Source organism: Trifolium pratense, linkage group LG6 (assembly GCF_020283565.1).
Source record: "Trifolium pratense cultivar HEN17-A07 linkage group LG6, ARS_RC_1.1, whole genome shotgun sequence".
NCBI lineage: Eukaryota > Viridiplantae > Streptophyta > Magnoliopsida > Fabales > Fabaceae > Trifolium > Trifolium pratense.
Window position 1 is genome coordinate 21,725,246 of NC_060064.1, and position 19,705 is coordinate 21,744,950.

At 34.0% G+C, this 19,705-nt stretch overlaps 4 protein-coding genes and 2 non-coding genes across 6 annotated transcripts; 3 read left to right on the plus strand and 3 right to left on the minus strand.

Annotated features, from left to right (window-relative positions):
* The first annotated feature begins 164 nt into the window (after positions 1–164).
* LOC123892477 lies at positions 165–2,384 on the plus strand. The gene is made up of 2 exons (XM_045942260.1): positions 165–517; positions 1,912–2,384. The coding sequence occupies exons 1-2, from the start codon at positions 340–342 to the stop codon at positions 2,133–2,135; spliced, it is 402 nt and encodes a 133-aa protein (XP_045798216.1). The 5' UTR covers positions 165–339; the 3' UTR covers positions 2,136–2,384.
* Positions 2,385–5,792: 3,408 nt separating this feature from the next.
* Positions 5,793–9,537, minus strand: LOC123892735. Its single transcript, XM_045942591.1, has 2 exons — positions 9,210–9,537; positions 5,793–6,108 (listed from the first exon to the last, which is right to left on the minus strand). The coding sequence occupies exons 1-2, from the start codon at positions 9,387–9,389 to the stop codon at positions 6,022–6,024; spliced, it is 267 nt and encodes an 88-aa protein (XP_045798547.1). The 5' UTR covers positions 9,390–9,537; the 3' UTR covers positions 5,793–6,021.
* On the minus strand, positions 6,580–6,722 carry LOC123893367. Its single transcript, XR_006803469.1, has one exon. It is a non-coding gene; the product is annotated as a small nucleolar RNA snoR135 (small nucleolar RNA).
* On the minus strand, positions 7,061–7,166 carry LOC123893369. The gene has a single exon (XR_006803471.1). It is a non-coding gene; the product is annotated as a small nucleolar RNA snoR135 (small nucleolar RNA).
* Positions 9,538–10,907: 1,370 nt separating the features above from the next.
* LOC123891912 lies at positions 10,908–11,471 on the plus strand. Its single transcript, XM_045941781.1, has one exon. The coding sequence runs from the start codon at positions 10,908–10,910 to the stop codon at positions 11,469–11,471; it is 564 nt and encodes a 187-aa protein (XP_045797737.1).
* A 1,103-nt stretch (positions 11,472–12,574) lies between these two features.
* LOC123892725 lies at positions 12,575–19,520 on the plus strand. Its single transcript, XM_045942579.1, has 16 exons — positions 12,575–12,808; positions 12,908–13,001; positions 13,499–13,673; positions 13,765–13,870; positions 14,460–14,539; positions 15,173–15,199; positions 15,283–15,395; positions 16,148–16,261; positions 16,579–16,659; positions 16,758–16,822; positions 17,422–17,478; positions 17,591–17,662; positions 17,789–18,031; positions 18,446–18,561; positions 18,826–18,921; positions 19,077–19,520. Exons 1-16 carry the CDS (start codon positions 12,761–12,763, stop codon positions 19,231–19,233), a joined length of 1,644 nt encoding a protein of 547 aa, XP_045798535.1. The 5' UTR covers positions 12,575–12,760; the 3' UTR covers positions 19,234–19,520.
* The last annotated feature ends 185 nt before the right edge of the window (positions 19,521–19,705 follow it).

Consider the following 19,705-nt stretch of genomic DNA (forward strand, 5'->3'; position numbering starts at 1 on the left):
TAGACGGTGTATAATTTCAGGTTTTAAAAATAGACCGTCTAATGTTGATTGAGGTTTTAAAATTTCAAGAAAATGTATTTGTTTATTTTAAAATTTCAGGAAAAATATTCGACGAATTTTAAAATTTCCAGAGGTATTTCAGATTAACCGGTCCATGCAATATTTGAGTTTGAAATACTGTATGCAACAAATTTGAAAAGCAAATCGAACCCCCAAAACCAAAAGCGGTCTCTCTCTCAGTTTCATTCATTCAAAACGGAAGACCTGACCTTTGCAATCTCTGACAAAACATCCAAATCTCCTTCTTGTTCGTCAACGTGAAAACAGAAAACGCAGAATATGGCTCCGGAAGAATGTGAAGAAGATTTGGATTCGGAGATAGAGAAGTTAGAGTTCCATTTGAAAGAAATGGGGCAGAAGATTCTAGAACACCGAGCAACTCTTCCGGATCACCTCAAATCCACATTCCTTTCTGTTCTCAATTCCCAACGACCCTTTCTTCCACAACTCAATTCAGGTACTCACCCCTTTCCTATTTTCTAGGGTTTTCTTTTCCCTTTCTAGTGTAATAAACTGAGTAATCTTAGCCATTGATCCAATTCCTGTTTGAGATTGCTTAAATCTGCTTGTTGGTCGGTGTTGTAATTGCTCCAATAGGTGACTGTGCTGTGCTGTTCTGTGTTGTATTTCTTGGTTAATTGGTGATCCTGTATGTATGTGGGTAAAGCTAAGATTTTTTTGCATGTTTTGGGTTTCATGCAAAACAAAAACCCTAAATACTTTTCTGGTCTTGGTGATCTGTATGTTGTTAAAGATAAGATTTTTTTGTTTGTTATTAAAGAATTACAGTGGCATGCTGCATGTGATGCTATAATTTGTTTTGAACTGAACAGAAAAGAACTTTAAGATACTGACTTAGCAGTTATAATTTGAATGATATGTTGTTGGTCATCATTTTAATCTTCTATATATTGTCAGCATCAGCTTGTATGCCTAAGTAGTATGTTCTTGCCCTTTGTTTTTTCTGAAGCAATATTTCTCACCTACCCACCTGTCTAAGTTGAGTGATGTTAGTAGACCTGACCTCCTATTAAAAGGGTGTATGTAAGGCAGAAGTTCAAAGGCCCAAGCAATTAGGCCTAGTTTAGGTGGCTAGTCCTAGACTAGGTTAAACACTACTCCCTACCAACTGAGCTAAGCTTACGGCACCTATCAGATATAAATTCTACCAATTTCTATCAAGTGATGAGGAGATACAATTTGGAATTTTTCTCTATTGCAAACTAAAACTAGTCTAGGCTCATTTTTTTTTTGGGGTCAAGGAGCCTAGTTGTTAGAATTTCATCTTTTATGGTGAATAAGTTGGTGTCCCAACCAACTAAGCTATGCTCACGGAGACTAGACATCATATGTTAATGGTGACTATAGTGTGGTGGTTCAAACTTACTTATAGCACCATTTGATTCATATAGTTGACCCGATGTAGTTGGCAGAGACTTTGATTGTTGTCGTTGTAGTGATAGTTCAAACTTATTTGAAATTCAAAGTGCATTTTGGATATTTTTGTGTAAACAAAAAACAAGTTCTGTTTTTAAAATATTTGTAGACTTGACTGATTATATTTTGGCAAATTGTATGTTTAGCCTATTTTGTATTCCCTTCCCTCTATCGCTGATGTCTTTTTCATATTTCCTGCTACCTTTTTTTTAATCAAAATACTTGCATTTGTTTTTCTGTTTGCATATTGCATGTTATTATTGTTACTGTGACTCACTATTTCGATATCAGAAATGATCTTGTGCCATTTGGGGTTTAGGATTTGTTCTATATATGGGTTACACCTTGTTCAACTCTAGCAAGATGTATATTTGATGTGATGTGTTGAGCTTATTTAAATTGTACACTGTACAGGTGCTTCAGAACAAAACATTTCTAGAGAGGAAAGTTCATCTGAACCAGAAGATCCAGAGGCTGCTGAGAAACTAAAACTAGTACAAGAAAAGATCTCAAGCAATTGCTCTGCTATGCCAATAGTTTTGAAAAGGATGAAAGATTGCATTGCCAAATTTGATAAGTTAGATTCATACAATCCTGCGTACATACATCAAGATTTCAAAAGGAAGAAGACTGGATAAAGACTATGGAACTTGCTAGTGTAATTTTTATGGTAAATCACTGTTTAATGAATGCAAATTTGTTTGATGAGGAAGATATGTCTCATCTCATGTTTCATAGAAAATGTAAAATTTGAGATACCAAAATGTGTAGTTTTCAATAGTGGAATTGAAAACTTGTTTCATTTCGGTAAGGCTATGTCTAGTGTGAACCATGGTCCATGATGGTAGATAATCAAATTTCATTGTTAATTAGTTACATATTAGCTAGACAAATTCCATAATAACTGAACAATCTGAAGTTTTGGATTTACCACAAATTAACTAAGAAATTCTATGGTCCACCATTATTTAAACGAAGTGGTAGTCTATGATATAATCACGTATTTTTAAAGAGTCAATGATTGAATGAAAACTAGTTTCAAATCTAAAGGCAAACGGTCTTATGAGTTATGAAGAAGAAAAAAGGGGATGAACTACACTTTATTTTATTGGTGAGTACTTCGCAGCAGCAACTTTTTTATCTGCATCGGTGCAGTCAGCACGAATCCAATCAACGGCTGCCATGTATTCTGCATTCGTTCAAAACATGGCACGAAAATTGAAAAACTAAGTTAATCACCACATACCATGTCTGTTTATATGAATACCCTTGTATTAAGATTTCAAAATACAGATTAGCAACTTACTATTAACCACGCGTATATATTACCATTCACTACACTGTTCATACTCCTCCACCTTTACCATCGTGCACCTACAAGAAAATTAAACTCTTACACTGTTCATCGTATACTGTTTATCCCTCGTTCACCTCCGTTCCGGTAACATTTTTGTCTCTTCAATCGACTCCTTTTCTTCATTGTTCTGTTGCGCACCCTATACACGAGTGAATCACTTAAGCCCACATACGGCGCCACTGCTCTGGACGGGCAGAATGGACAACTCCAATGGTAGAAACGAACTATCGATATGGTGATCTTAGCTTGAGTTATGAATGGAATGGTACGTGCAAATATGTTAGCACTGCAATGCTCATGTCAGTATTCGAAAGAGGGGAAATGCTAAGTAAATTGGGTGAAGATTGCATGGTTTAGAGATATATGTGTATATATAGGGCAAAATCTTGGATGAGTATGCATAGAGAGATGTAATACCACTACGTGAGTGGGGTAAGGAAATAATACAATTTTATCACTATGCTGAATTCTCATTGGTTAAACCCATCTGCGAAGAGAACGTGATTGTCCTTACCTTGAGCATTTATCATATGCTTGTTGATATGTATTAGAGCCCCGTGTGCCTTCTTACTGGCATTGAGTCTTAGGTGCATTGGGCTTTAGTCCGGCCCGGAACAAATTTTGACAAGATATAATAACTCTTGTTAACCCACTATCTATTTTTATTTTTTAATATGTAGGACTAAGATAATATTTTACTTTTTTGTAGGATTAAATATGTTTTTAGTTCCTCCAAATATACCAAATTTTATTTGTAGTCCCTCTAAAAAATTTCTTCGAACTTTGGTCCTCTAAATTTCAAGTTCTCAATTTTAGTTTCCTTTTTTTTTTTACAAAAGTTCATGTAACAGGTTCAAAATGACTTATTTTGATGACATGTCATTATTAAGACCTTAAAATATCATTATCTTAATTATTCAACTATTTTATATTGAGAGAGACCAAAAACATATTTAACTCTTTCTAGTATTTTGGTTATTGTGAGCATAGTGAGTTATTGGATCTAGATTCTCTTCAGTTTATGTTCATTTTTCTAATTCAACAGTTAATTGAGTCATGATACCTCTAAAATATGCATAGTTTTAGTAGTCACTTTATCTAATAAATATTGCTTGTTACTTGATTTATTGGGACTATTTTACTACAATCCTCTTGTTTTATATTTTGTAGGTCCAAAAGCATGAACAAGTGGAAATGAGCATTTTCTAGGCCCAATTTGATGATTATGCAAGGCATGACATCACATGATCATTAAAGGACACTTCCTTTATGAAGGGATAACCAAAAGTGAGCTTAAAGACCATAATTTCGTGGTTTATGACAAAAGGAGCCGTTACACTTTGCATTCAGGAAGGAAAACACCAAAGATCAAGAGTCTGAAGTCTGCCACAGCCGTGGCAAGCCTCACACAGCCGTGACAGACCCTGAAGTCAGATTTTGGCAGTTTTGGCTCTTTGTATTCTCTCATTTTTATGGAACTTATGTGAAGTTATTATGGTCTTATCAATAATATGTATGTTTTATGATCATTTGGAGGCTATATATAGCCCTCATTGACTTTGTAAACTCATCAAGCAAGCTTTGTAAACATTGCAATCATCAAATAAAAGTTCTTGTTATTTTCCTGTCATTGTTCTTGTTTTCTTTCATATTTTCATAAGAGTAGTGTTACTATATCAAGGTGTGAGTTGTCCACCCACACCTTGAGGTCATGGAAAGTAATTTATAGTGTGTTTGTGATTCTTTTCTCTATATAATTTGTTGATTGTGATTACTAGTAAAGGTATCATAAGAAATAGATAAGTGTCTTGGAAATCATAAGATGTTGGTTATAATCGAGAGATTGAACGATTATCACCAACACCTCGATCCTTTGTTTTCTATGACCAAGTATGATGAGATATCATATACTTGGGAGTGTGTGGATGTCAAATTCAAGGATACGGAACTATTAACGACTGCTGCAACAATGGGTAGCTTGGAGGAGAGGTTCTCATGTTCTGCAACTTACCTTAAAAAGGCAAGGCAAGGATAGGATGGGTGGTGTTTGAATTCATGCACAGCGATTAACGACCGTTCCAGTAAGAGTAGCATGGAGGAGGATTCTGCACAACCTATATCTCGTCTTCAAAATGGTTCTCACATAGCAAGTTATGTTTAGAGAATAATTAAGAATACATGCTATTTATGAAATCCATGATCTTAGGGTGCTTGCTTTTATTATAATTCCTAAAATCCAATATAATCATCATCATCATCATCTCAATCATTATAATCATCATTACTATTATCATATATATTTTCATAGAAATTATTATTCTATTGTTCATTAATCCCTGTGGATTCGATACACTTTTATTACAATATACTCATGCACTTGCGAGCATATCAAGCCACAAAGAAGAAAAAAAAGGAGAGAAAATGTTAGATGAATGGTCAAAATTATGGCAACATGAGGAACATGAGGAAATACTGGAGAGGATCCAAATCTGAGTTATTGGCTCGATGATTTGGAGTACTATATGACAGAGTCGACACATAAGACTGAATCTATGATTATAGACATGAGATTTGTTGGTACATTTTACAAATTTTGACAGTCCCTGTTGAAATCATATAAATTATTGCATTCATTATCATAAGAAAAAAATTCGTTCATTCAACCATAAAAGTAATTTTCGTATTCTAGTGGTGAGGGGTTTGGGTAGTACGCTATAGGTCATGGGTTCGATACCCAGCTCATTGTAAACCAAAAAAAAAAAAAAATCCTATCCAGATTAAATGAGGATGTATCGTGCAATAAATTTTGTAGAAACTCAAACGCAGAGTATACAAAAATTGAGGGCCTATAAACCAAAAGGTGTATGATAAAAACATCAATTACTATATAGTAATAACCAGTAATGCCAGTTGTTTTCAAAAAAAAAAGTAATGCCAGTTTGAACAAGCTATCAAAAGAATCAAGGCATTAGTAGCTTATTTGAAATTTCTTCAGCTTTCAAGTTAAAGCCAATGTAGCCAAGAAAGAAAAGGATGTCTATTACAATGATCCTAGACAAGTCTTACATAACATTGACAGCAGCAACTCTTTTAAAGCTGTTCATAACAAGGAAATTGTTTGAAGAGATTTTAACACCCACACCAGGGATGTAATAGATAGTCCTAGATTATTCGTAGTCTTTGTAGTCTTTGGTTCCAAAATTCTTGCACCACATTTGGGAAGGGATTGGGCGAACCGGGTGATGTGGTCGTTGCTGCAGAAAGGATTAAAAAGATATTGTTATCCATTATAATAGTATGCTAGTAATGGCAAAATACTACTAGTAAACATCATATAACTATACCAAAAAAGAACATAATAAACAAAAATTTCCGGCATTTCAATATGTATAAACAGAATAACAAAAACTAGGAAAAGTAGAGATAGAATTTTCCAAAAAGAAATTTAACTAATCCATCTATTTCCAAAGTAAATCATGGGTAAATTTTCTGGTTGTTGCAAAGTGGAACAAATATTCTATTTTATATGCACAAAATTCTAGAAAAACCAGAGAGCATAAGATCCACATATAGTATAATACAATCACAACTGCAAATTATGTATAAACTCTAGCAATTGTCACTTAAAACTCATGTATATGCTAATCTAAATTCATGTAGATTTCAACCAGTAATTAACCTCACTTTTAAAAAAGTAAAAAAAAATAAAAATAAATGTACCAAGAAAAAGTAAACAGGAAAAATTGCAGCACAATACCAACTGTAAAGATGAAACACAACTGCCCATCTTGCCCAAATTTATGTTGCAGGGAACTCTTTTGGAAGAGTGCAATTGCAGCATAATACCAATACACACAATCCCTGCTCAGAACAAGGCCTTTTTCGGCTATTGCACTCCAATTGTTTCAATCTACACTCTATTTGAAATTATTTTACACTCTGCAGCTACATATATCACACATGAATACGAGCCTAATTGATCTTTCGAAAAAGAAGTGAGGATAAGGGGTAACTAGAGTAGTTACAATAGTTATGAGTTGTTACATAAATTAGTTAGTTATTTCGATTAGTTACAGAGTATCTTTGAATATGGCAATTGTGATTAGAGTATTCTCTATTATGAAGGGGAAACCCTCCTGACGAAAGATTCTCTCCTTTTGTATCCTATCCTATTTCTTAATAAAATTGTTATTTCTTTGGAATTCAATTATTGGGTTCCAAACACCATCTTGCCCAAATTTATGCTGCATGGAACTCTTTTGGAAGAGTACAACAATTGCAGCACAACACCAATACACACAATCCCTGCTCAGAAAAAGGCCTTCTTCAGCTATTACGCTCCAATTGTTTCAACCTACACTCTATTTGAAAATAATTTACACTCCGCAGCTACATATATCACACATGAATAAGAGCCTAAGTTATCTCGATCTTTGGAAACTGAAACATAAGACAGGATAAGGAGTACAACAGGAGACAATACAGACAAACATATCATATGAAATAATGTTCTTTTGAATTTGACATATCTCTCTTTTATGAGAGAAATTTTATTTCCAAGGTTATATATGTTTTTCTTCCCTTTAAAATTAATTTGCAAATTTTTATTTTGGTCCATATTCAAATTTTATTTGTTTTTAATCCTACAATATGTTTTTAGTTCCTTGCTAAGTATTTACTAAAATAAGCATATCACTTTTGTATCAAGACAACATATTTAAATTAATAAGAACATACATCAAATTTGCCAATTTTACAGGGATATGGAACACATATTTAACCCAAAAATTTTATATTCTACATAGGCAGGTATATGGATTAAGACATAGGTTCTCTTTCAGTCGAGACTTGCCAAAATATTCCTAAAAGATGAGGCTAAATTCTTCAATCCTCATTATTATAAAATAAAAAAGAGGTGGGTTGTTCTATTTGTTAGCACTTAAAAATTTAAAACAACAAACATTTTCTAACAGTAGAGACAATGTGAACAGATCCAATTATAAAACCAAACAATACCAGTGGAGAAAACAGTTTACACATTTGAAATTTTGAATTCAATAAATCCACCATTTACCATAGATTTGTAAAAGTGTGCGTGACTCATCTACCAAAAATTCCCAATCCCATAGGATGAGATAAAACCTCATCCCATAACAACAACAACTAAAGCCTTTTGCAATAGGTGAGAACGGCTGCACGGTTCAAACCAAACCATAATGCCATATCATGAATTATGTCCAAATATATACCACTTAAATTCTCTTACTGGTTTTACATGAATTTTTTGAGGTCTCTCCCTTCCTCCAACTGTTTTTATGAGTGCTCTCCATATATGACCAAAAACGAGACTAATCTATTGTACAATTGGAGAAGCCTCAACTCCCTCTACTAATTTGATTCCTATTCCTATCTTGTTTTCTGTGCCCGCTCATCTGCAACAATGAGCTTACTTTCTTGTTTCCTCTTTATTGCCCAACATTCAATTCCATATTATTAATACATGACAGTTCGGTAAAAAAAAAACTTTAAGATTGGTATTTTTATGTGAATTCCACTTTCTCCATTACATCCCCCCAGCTTGGATACTTTAGTTAACATATCTCCATGGGACTAAAGGTATGGTATATTCTCCAATTTTCACATCTAAGCTAAAATTTGTGTACTCACTAAACTTACAGTTCTCGCCATTCAAAAAAAAACTAAACTTACAGTTCTTATACTTTTATATACCTCTACGGCTCTACCACTACTAAAACTCAAAGTAAAACCCTAATACCATAAGAAGAATCCAAATTCCAAGACAAAATCAATGTTCTAAAAAAGCTAAAGCAATGATGACCGAACAGGAAAAAATTCAATCTTGTATTGTCTCATCTCATTCCTAACACAATGCCAACCCTTACATGTTTTAAGAATCACCAATTTTAAGAACCACATATGCCATCTACAAACCATGGATTCATATTATGGTATCCAATCCCATGAATCAGTGCAAATCTAACTTTCCCTTTCATTTTGCAGATGCATACAACAAAATTGTCGCCTGTTGCTACATAACAACAATTCAGAACCATATTTTCTAAACACACAATCATCAATAAACATTTTCACATCTCAAAGTAAACATTCAGAAAAATTCTTGAAATGCTATCATCATTCAATAACATTAACATTGACCAAAAACATTCTTAATTTCGTCAAATCATAATAATACAATAACAACAACACCAATAAAATCCGAATACAAAAACACTAAAATTCAACGAAAATGTTGATAACTCCGATAAATAAGAGAAAAACAGTGAAATCTGGTAAAAGAAAAAGGAATTGGATTGAGAGAGAGAGAGAGAGAGACCTCGAGTTTAGCGGAAAGTTTGAAGATTGGGATACAGACGAGGAAGACGCCGAACATAGCGATGGCGGTGTTGCGTTTCCAGTGTTTAGGGCGACAGTTAGGACCACCAGTCATACTCCAAACCTTGTACCTGAAATCTCCATTGGCTCCATGACCGTGATCTGCTCCACCACCTCCCATTTTTTTGGTCGTGTTCTAAAATGTCAGAATCGAAACCCTAATTCGATCGATCGCGTTTAACTTTACACACTTTGGGTTGGGATTGGGAAAAAATGAAGAATGAGAACGAGGAAGAGGAAATGCTATATCTGAGCTGAGATCCAGTGTGAGACTGACTACACTCTTATCATAGGGTTAACTAAGATGGCTTCGAGGCCATGTTTCTTTTTCCCCTTTGGATTTCCAATTTTATCTTTGAAAAAAAATTCGAAACGCAAAAATCAAAGTTTTTCTAGTTCAAATTCAAGAAACAGAAAATGAAGTTTTTTTTTTTAAGACAAAAAAAAAATTCGGTAAACAGAAACCGAAGTTTTTATTGAAGGGCAAAAAAGGAAATCCAAAGAGAGGGAAAGAAACACTAGGGCCCCAAAGAGAAGCTATCCTTAACTAATTCCAAATTATCCTATAAAATTGATCTTTAGGCCCCCCTATCTGCTTCCAAACCCCCTAAAAACTCAAAAATATCCCTTGTTTTGATCTCAATTATGTTTGTATTGCAGGTTTTGAAATATACATAGATTAGGATTGTATGTTTCGAAAACGCTTAGTTTCAGGATTTACGTTCCGAAGTTGAGACTCATCGAACTTAACGGTTTATGGATTTTTATTGAATGCTGTTAATTTTGATGGATCTCAATAACATATCAAATTATTTTCATTTTTTTAAAAAAAAAAAATAATGGATGATCTATATGGTATAAAATTTCAATCCAACGATGAATTTTGTAAAATTCGTATCGTTGTAATGTTTTGTTTTTGAAGAAGCTAAATTAGCTCACCCAAATTGACACTAGAGAATCGAACCTGAGACATTAAGGAGGATCACACTCTCGGGTCTCAAACCAATACCACCAGACCAACCCAAGTGGGTTTCGTATCCGTTGTAATGTTATTGACGACCGATGCATCGCGAAAGACTTAATGAGTTTGTACGTTTTTCAATGAGTTTCACTCAAATGGAAGGTTTGGTCAAAGGGGTGAATAACACATTTATTGTTCTTATTCCTAAGGTGGACGTTCCTTTGAGCATATCTGACTACATACCTATTTCTTTGGTTGGTTGTATTTATAAGGTTTTGGCAAAGGTGCTAGCAAACTAGTTGAGTAAAGTGATTGGTAATGTGATTTCTGTCAACCAATCAGCTTTTGTGAAGGGTCGTCAGATTCTTGATGGTATTTTAATTGCCAATGAGCTTGTGGATGAAGCAAAAAAGAAAAAAGAAGGAATTTACTTTGTTCAAAGTTGATTTCGAAAAAGCATATGATTCGGTGGAGTTGAATTATCTATTTTCTGTTATGAGGAAAATGAATTTTCCTTGGAAGTGGCGAAGATGGATATCAGAGTGTGTAAGATCAGCTTTTACATCGGTCTTAGTTAATGATATTCCTACTGATGAGTTCAAATTTGAAAGAGGGTTGAGATAGGAAGATCCTTGATCACCTTTTATTTTCCTGATTGCAGCAGAAGGGTTGAATGCAATGGTGAATGCTTCAGTTCTTGTAAATTTGTTTTTAGGCTTTTCGGTTGGGGAGGATGTACTGTATAAGGTCACCTATCTGCAGTTTGCTGATGATACTCTTGTGGTGGCCGAGAAGAATTGGGCAAATATCCGAGCTATAAAAGCTATTTTGCTATTGTTTAAAGTGATGTCAAGCTTAAAAGTTAACTTTCAAAAAAGTTTATTGGCTGAGGTGAATGTTTCTGATCCTTGGTTGGAGGAGGCCGCTAGTGTGTCACATTGTAAAATTGGAAAGACCCCTTTTAACTATCTCGGTTTGCCTATCGGGGGTAATCCTAGAAGACTATCGTTCTGGAAACCTGTCATTGATAAAATTAAATCTCGATTGTCAACCTGGAAGTGTAGTAATATGTCTATGAGGGGTCGTTTGGTTCTCCTTAAAGCTGCTTTGTCTTCGCTTCCAGTTTATTTTCTTTCCTTTTTCAACGCTCCCGCAAGTATTGTATCTATCATCAAATCTCTTTTTAAATCTTTTTTGTGGGGTGGAGATGAGGAGGCTCGTAAGGTGCATTGGATTCATTAGTATAAGGTGTGTCTAGAGAGTAGTCGGGGGGTCTTGGGGTTAGGAGGGTGAAAGAGTTTAATGTTGCTATATTAGGTAAATGGTGTTGGAGGTTGAATACGGAGATGGATGGGTTTTGGCGTGAGGTTTTAGTTCTTGAATATGGAGAGAGTAAATGTTTAATTGGCGCAGATGGGCGGAAGTCTTCGAGGTGGTGGAAGGGCATTAATAGTATTAAAAAGGGATCCTTCAATGGAATTGATCGTTGGTTCGACAAATTCATCTTTAAACAGGTAGGTAATGGGGAGGACTCCTTATTTTGGGATGACCCTTGGTTGGAAGAAGGGGTATCATTGCGAGATCAGTTTCCTAGTTTTGCAGCATATGCGCTCGACAGGTGGCATTGGATGTTTTTGCACTCGGATGTTTTTACTGTTAAGGGTGCTTATCAATCTTTAACCTGTGCTTAGGAGGAAGCGGAACCAGTGTTGAATTCTACTGAGTTTGTTTGGAATCAAGTGGTGTTGGTTAAGGTATCGGTGTTTGCTTGGCGCTTCATGGAGAATCAGATTCCTACTCGTGATAACCTCTTTAAAAGGGTTGTTTTGAATATTTGATGCTTAACATTGTGTTCTTCTTGGTTGCGAGTTCGATGAAACATTATTGTATCTTTTCTTTGTCTGTGATTTGACCCATAAGGTATGGAGTGGCGTTCTTCGGCGGATTACATGTTCGCTTTTTGAAGTATAATAAGTACTTCTAAGTTATCTAGTTTGCGAGGATTTGGGCGATATGAATGGCTCGAAATGATTGCTATTTTAATGGTAAAACTTTCGATACAGATTCAACGATTTTTCAAATTACATTACATGTTTGGTGGTGGTTCAAGTGAAGTTCAAAGATTTCGATTGCTCGTTTATCTTTTGGATTTTTAACCCTTTACTTTGTTTGGGTTTGTCCGATTAATGACTTTTCTTTTCGATTGTTTAACATATTGTTTAACATATATTTTGCTTATTTTTGTATATTGACAATTTCTTAGCATCTAGATTGTGCACACAGCTTATGATAATTTAGATCGCTATTTTTTATTATATATGGTTGTTTAGTCGATTAAAAAAAATACTTAATAAAATAAAATAAAACAAAACATTTCTAACGATCACAAGAAAATGGGCAAAACCAAAGATCTAAAAACAGAGCACATCAAATCAAAATCAAAATCAAAATAAACAACAAGCTTTAAACCCTTTAAACCTTCACCTTTCTCCTATCAAAATAGGCGCAAACCAAGAGTTGAGGAGGTAGCTATGGCGAACCCAGAAGCAAAGCTCGATACTTTCTTGCAATGGCTACAGGTTTCTTAACATCATTAAGCTTTGATACCATTCAATAATGAATTTTCAAAATGGTTTCCTTTGCCTAGTTTTTAATTTTGATTTTGGTCTTGAATACAGGCAAATGGGGTGGAGCTACGAGGTTGCAATATCAAGTACTGTGATTCCATAAAAGGGTTTGGCATCTTCTCTGATAAAGATGTTTCTGATGCTGGTAATCATGTGCTAATATCAATATTCTTGTTGTTTTGAATTTGAGATAATGTGCAATTCTATTAATATTGGATACTTGATTTAGGTCTTGTTTGGATAAATAGCTTCTTTAAGTGCTTATAGCATAATCGTTTATGGTATAAGTGCTTATTATGTATAAGTCATTTCTATAATAAAAGATAAAATAAAGAAAAATTGTGTTCATAACTAATCTAGAGCTTATAGAAATAAACTGAAAATGTTTACAAAAGCTCTAACAAACATTCTCACAAGTGCTTATGCCAATAAATAAGTTCAGACAAGTCATTTCAAACAGCTTCATACTCATATTGTATATGAAGCAAAGAAAAAGTCATTCTTCAGAAAACAGAAAAAATTTGAGATACTAATTGCCAGGTGTTCTTATGTGAAACAATTTTTACATTGAATAATGTTTATATCTCTGTGCCTTACTTTTTGAAAACAGAGAAAGTAATTTTGTTTTCTTTGAAAAAAAAGGGATTTTGTTGGTTGTTCCACTAGAGTTAGCAATTACTCCAATGAGGGTGTTGCAAGATCCTTTTCTAGGACCAGAATGTAGAGCATTGTTTGAAGAAGGAGATGTAGATGACAGGCTCTTAATGATGTTGCTATTGACGGTGGAGCGTTTGCGTAAGGGTTCTCTATGGAAGCCGTATGTATGGTTTATTTAATTTTACTTTATTCAAAACTACAGATTGTGTTGGGAGTTTCACTCACTTGTGGAGATCCTGAAATTTAATCAGGTACCTTGATATGCTTCCAACCACTTTTGGAAATACACTTTGGTTTAGTGAAGAGGAACTTCAAGAGCTAAGAGGAACAACATTATACCGTGCAACTGAGTTACAGGTAATAATAACTGTGTTGGTTTATGTGCTTTATATGTTTCCCAAAATTTTTAAAAATATTCCTTGTGATTGCTCTCCTCTGATGCTCTTGTCTATTTTCTTGAGTAATAATATTTAATTTGAAGTGGTCGTGTGCAGTATAATTTTTTACTTATCACTGAATCTTCCAGTGTTGTCAAATAAGAGCTATAGTGTAGTGGAATTTGAACAAATTTATTACTGTTCCGCGATATGTTATTTAGTACAAAGTTTTGTTAAATAGAGATTATTGTGGTGCAATAGTGCAGCACAGCAGTAATAGCGTAGCGGAATTTGAACAAATTGCTAATTTTTGCAATTGACAACACTAGAATGGTATAGGAGGAATTGCACTAGATACTATGTGAAAATTACATAAAACCCGAACATAGCTTTTCTAATATAATCTCCATGGTGTAATGGGAATCTAGCTTTTTTTATGGCTGTTTCAACCTTTCAGGTGAACAAATTTAGTTTGTTTAATGAGGTTTGGGATAGAACCAGATGTTATTTCTGGCATTAACTTGTTTTCATCTTATTTAGGAGTATTTGATAACTGTCTTATCTTGCAGAAGAAAAGCCTGTTGAATTTGTATGAAACTAAAGTGAAGGATTTAGTGAAGAAACTTTTGAATGATGGAAATTCGGAGATGTACGTGTTGGGTAAAATTGTATTTTGTGTTTATTATTTTGCTTTTTTAAGCGGTTTATAATTGACATAGTATTACACCTATTGATATTTTGACATCTTAAAGTTTGACTTATTTAATGTAGGGTATATATGTCAATCACGTCAATTTGATTTTCAAATTGAGAAATACAGTTTTCGAAGTATAATTTACTAGTCAGTGTTGTCAAATATCGGCCATGGCGGATTTTTGGAAAACCGATATGGTAGTTTTGTAAAGGATGATGGCACAACGCTGTCATATGTTGGCTGGTATGTCAGATTTTTGGCTCTCCACCATGGTCTGCCATCCGCCCTCTGATAGAGTATGAAATTAGACTTAAATAAATAATTTAGGAATTTAAGTTAGTTTAGAATTTATATTAGTTGGCATTTTATTCGCCCTTAAATTCACCCTCGATAACATTGTTACTAGTACCACACTGCTTCACTTTACATTAAAGCCATTATTGCACTAAAAATTAAATGTTGCTGGCTATACAATGTTATATGTGAATAGTTGAAATGTGCTTTATTGATATTCTTTTGAAACAGCAATTTTTAAATTTTAAACGTACATTAACAATGGTTCTCTTGTGTGTGTCCTGTTTATTCCAGTGAGGTGTGCTTTGAAGATTTTCTTTGGTATGTACTTCTAGTGAATTTGTGTATGATTATGACTTCAACTAAATCTGTGGAGGTTGATATGCGACTTGCATTCATGCTAGGGCAAATTCAGTATTTTGGAGCCGCGCTTTGAACATTCCATTGCCACGTTCTTATGTATTTCCTGAGATGCAAAATGTTCATCAGAGTTGCACTCAAGAAGCTGATGAAAAAGGTCACTCCATCTCTCTCTCTCTCTCTCTCTCTATATATATATATATATATATATATGTGTGTGTGTGTGTGTGTGTGTGTGTGTGTGTGTGTGTGTGTAATGCTAATGCACACCCACTCAAAAATTAGAAGGTGTGCATTAGCAAGCTACACCTTTCTACTTATGACAAAAAAAACCATTTTCTAATTAATTTTTATTTTTTTTTTGTCATTTTGCAACACAACTCTTTTATTTCTCCTTGTCTCTATCCACCGCTCATGTGTTTAAACATTCAGCACATGTATGTTTTCAAGAAAAAGAGCCATCAATGAACCATTTTTTCACTTCCATTATACTTCTTCCTCAATCCAATAATTTGAAACAATTTTCTCATGCTTTTAATATTTGTGTGTTCCATATATGCTTCCATTATGTCTTAATTTGTATGCATTTTTTTCATCTGGAGATCACGTTGCCACATTCAAAATTATTGCCTTTAATGAACAACAATCAGTTTCTTTCAGCAACAAGGTGATGGGTTGAAACTAGGAGAAATAAAAAAGTTGTGTTGAGTTGCAAAATGACCAAAAAAGACATGGATTTAATTACTTTTGAATAAATAGAGAATGGTTTTTTTGTCAAAAGTAGAAAGGTGTAGCTTGCTAATATGCACAGCACACCTTCTAATATATATATAAGGAAGTTTTGAGTTTAAACTGATATCTAAATAAGGAAGTTTAAACTGATGTCTAAATAAGGAAGTTTTGTTGCAGGAAACCAGGTTATAAAATCTGACGATCTAACTAAGGAAACAACACATAGCACAGTGCAAGGAGACACTGTTTGGGTTGAGGGTCTTGTTCCTGGCATTGATTTTTGCAACCATGGTAAATTAATGCTTGAAGCTATGACAATTTCACTTCACTATGTGCTTTTAAAATACATTCCTTGTTTTTCATTGATTGGAATCTGATTTTTTCCCCATTCTGACACCTCAATCAAGTACCTTATATATTTTGGTTATTATTTATCAATTTCCTGCACAGCATCGAAGTCCCTATTATCAAACAGCTGATATTTGTATGCATGTATATATGCATGTCGGGTTTTGTGCAAGGCTAAATTATTTTTCTTGCGATATATGGTAGATATATCAAATGCTTCATGAGAAGATGTTATTTACCTTGATTACATTGCCAATCAGATCTGAAGCCAATAGCAACATGGGAAGTTGATGGAACGGGCATAACAACAGGAGTTCCTGTCTCTATGTATCTTCTTTCGGGTAACATTCATTTGTGTTTTCAGTCTTGTAGTGTATGTGCATTTGATTTTGTACTAGTTAATATTAAATTCACGTCATTTCATTTCTTGGCTGTAAAGCTACACAAAGTCCCTCACAGATTGTTCAAGAAATTTCCATTAGTTATGGCAACAAAGGAAATGAGGTATTTTATATTCTATAGTTTACTTTTCTCTTCTCTTCTTTTGATTAAGCACTGTTGATTGAGTGAGAGCAGAGACATAATACTGTGAAACTGTGTGTCTTAATTACACAGTGTGGTGTATTATAGTGGATATTTAAATATATGCTCATGGGAATAAATATAAAAGATATCATTCCTATTTACATGATATGATACGATACGATACAATATTGCCTATATAATAATCCTATTCGATAAATATAAAGGTCCTAATATATTTTCGACAATAAACATAAGGCCTTATCATGAGTTTTCCTTGTGCTCAGTACCGGTTCAATGCCTTGCTGGCTGTTTATTCAAATTGACTGAACAAAAGGTTTAATAGAACTGGATTCATAATTTACTGGTCAATAAAATTTAATCAAGGCATTGCATCAAACACTAGACCTTTTAGCTTATTTGACTCGGCGTGTGAAATTTTGAATATATGCTTGCATATAATAGTTTACGAAATGCATGAGCCCAAATGGAGCTTTTGTTTTGTTGAAGGTTGATGTGTAAGTTACTTTGAAGCTTATTTCAAGTGTTACATGGTTTCCATATTTTTCCACTTGATGCAGGAACTTCTATATCTGTATGGTTTCGTCATTGATGGTAACAAAGATGACTACCTCATGGTAATGACTTACACTTGTATCTTGTGCACCAAGACTAAAATTTCTACTTAACATACTACTTCCATTCCTTAGCTGTTTCTGTTGGCATGATTCAGTTTCTATTGTCCCTCAGGTCCATTATCCTACAGAAGCGATAAATACTATTTCTTTGTCAGAGTCTAAAGGCCAGCTTCTTGAAGTGCAGGTATGCCAATAGTTGTTTATCTTCAACTTTATGCGATTCTTCTAAGAAGTCGCATATGATTTATTTTACCTATTTGATATTATCTATTGTATATTCACTTTCTGTTATTTTGGTTTGTGTTTACAGAATGCTGAAATGAGATGTCTTTTACCCAAAACTCTCCTGGATAATGGATTTTTTCCATTAGGCACCGAAAACAGTGGAGAAAATAAAAAGAGCAACAATGCTTGCAACTATAGTTGGAGTGGTCAGCGCAAGTTTCCATCTTATGTAAACAAGCTTGTTTTTCCTGAAAAATTTATGGCTACCTTGAGGACCATAGCCATGCAAGAGGATGAGCTTTTCAAGGTTTCGTCAATGCTAGAAGAGGTGCAGTTTTTATGCAACATTTTCTTTTTATGGTTCCCTTAATTAGCTCCAGCCTTAGTAACTGAAACTGCATTCTATCAAGATTTACCACATATATCCTGTCGTATTCATGACTTCACTGCTGCTAAGTGATGTGATTTTTTCTGCTACTTGGATAAGTAACTTAATTAAACACTTATAGCATAAGTGCTTATCATATAATTGGTTATACCATTAAATGATAAGCTAAAATTAGCCAATCCAAACAGACCATTGATATATAACACTCTGCTTTTTGCCAATCCAAGAATAGCATCTGAAAATTGTATGATGCATTTATCTTCAAAGACAAAATAGACCTGACAATTATGCTTTGATTTGAATTGCTTATTTTTAATTTCATCATTATTACAAGTTTTATTCTTTTACATGAAGCTTGTTGGACCTGAAGGGGAGAGGCAATTATCAGATACAGATGTCCAATCAGCAATATGGGAGGTTTGTGGTGATTCTGGAGCTTTACAAGTGCTAGTTGATCTTCTTCATGTCAAGTGAGTTCCATGAATTACGTAACAACCCTAACAGTCGATTTTATCAGTATTTATCACTAACTATAACCTAAAATATATTTGGTGTCTTAATCCTACACTACATTCTTCTAATTGCAAATTGAGTATGCAAATGAAGTTGAATGTTCTTTTTTATATCCGATGTGCCATTTCACTTATTGAGGAAATACCGACAAACTAGAGTGCCAACATTGATGTATCTTGTGTGCGACGCCTAATTTATTTCATATTTTGACTGCATTTAAGGTTAATGGATCTTGAAGAGCATTCTGGAACTGAGGAAAGTGACTCTGAATTGCTCAAGAAGGCCCTTATAATTGATAGCCAGGAAGATAGTAAACAGTAAGCAATTATAAATTTTCATAAGCTCTGCATGTGCAGGATTTCTATAAATTATCATTTTTCAGCCAAAAAAATAAACTTGCCTTTCACACACTATTTTTCCTACAATATATTGTTGTCTTTGTAATACATTTTTCTTGATTTCCTTTGAGCAGAATGGCAAATGAGTCGGCAGAAACAAAGTTGATGACTAGAAACAAATGGTCTGCTATAGTATATAGACGAGGTCAAAAACAGCTAACTCGATTATTCTTGAAAGAAGCAGAACATGCTCTGCAGTTATCGATGAACGAAGAGATCAGTGTTCCTTAATAACCATGTCGCATTGTAAAGTCTTCTTCTTGTTACCTAACCATTAGTCCAAGTTAGATTTTTACTCATTGTTATTTATGTTTTTGGCCTCAATCATTTTTATCAGTTTACATGATTATTGGAAGGGTTATTTAGCTCCAATTCTTTAGAGTGGAAAGTTGATTCTGAAAAATGTCTGGCACATTTATTATTCTTATACTCCATTTGGCATGCCCTTAAAAATGAGGGTGAAAATGAAGTTTTATGATCAATAAGTAATATGAAGAACTTATTCTTGTTTTACCAAACTAATGTTGCCTATAGAGTTTGAATTTTCTTGAGAAATTCTTTTAAACATTTATTATTGAATACTTCGATGATCATTAGATTGAGATCAAACGGTGCAGAAAGTAAATAAAAGAGTTTAGATAAATGATTAAATTGGGAGAAAAATGTTGCAACAAAATTTGATAGTCCCTTTATATTTTATGCA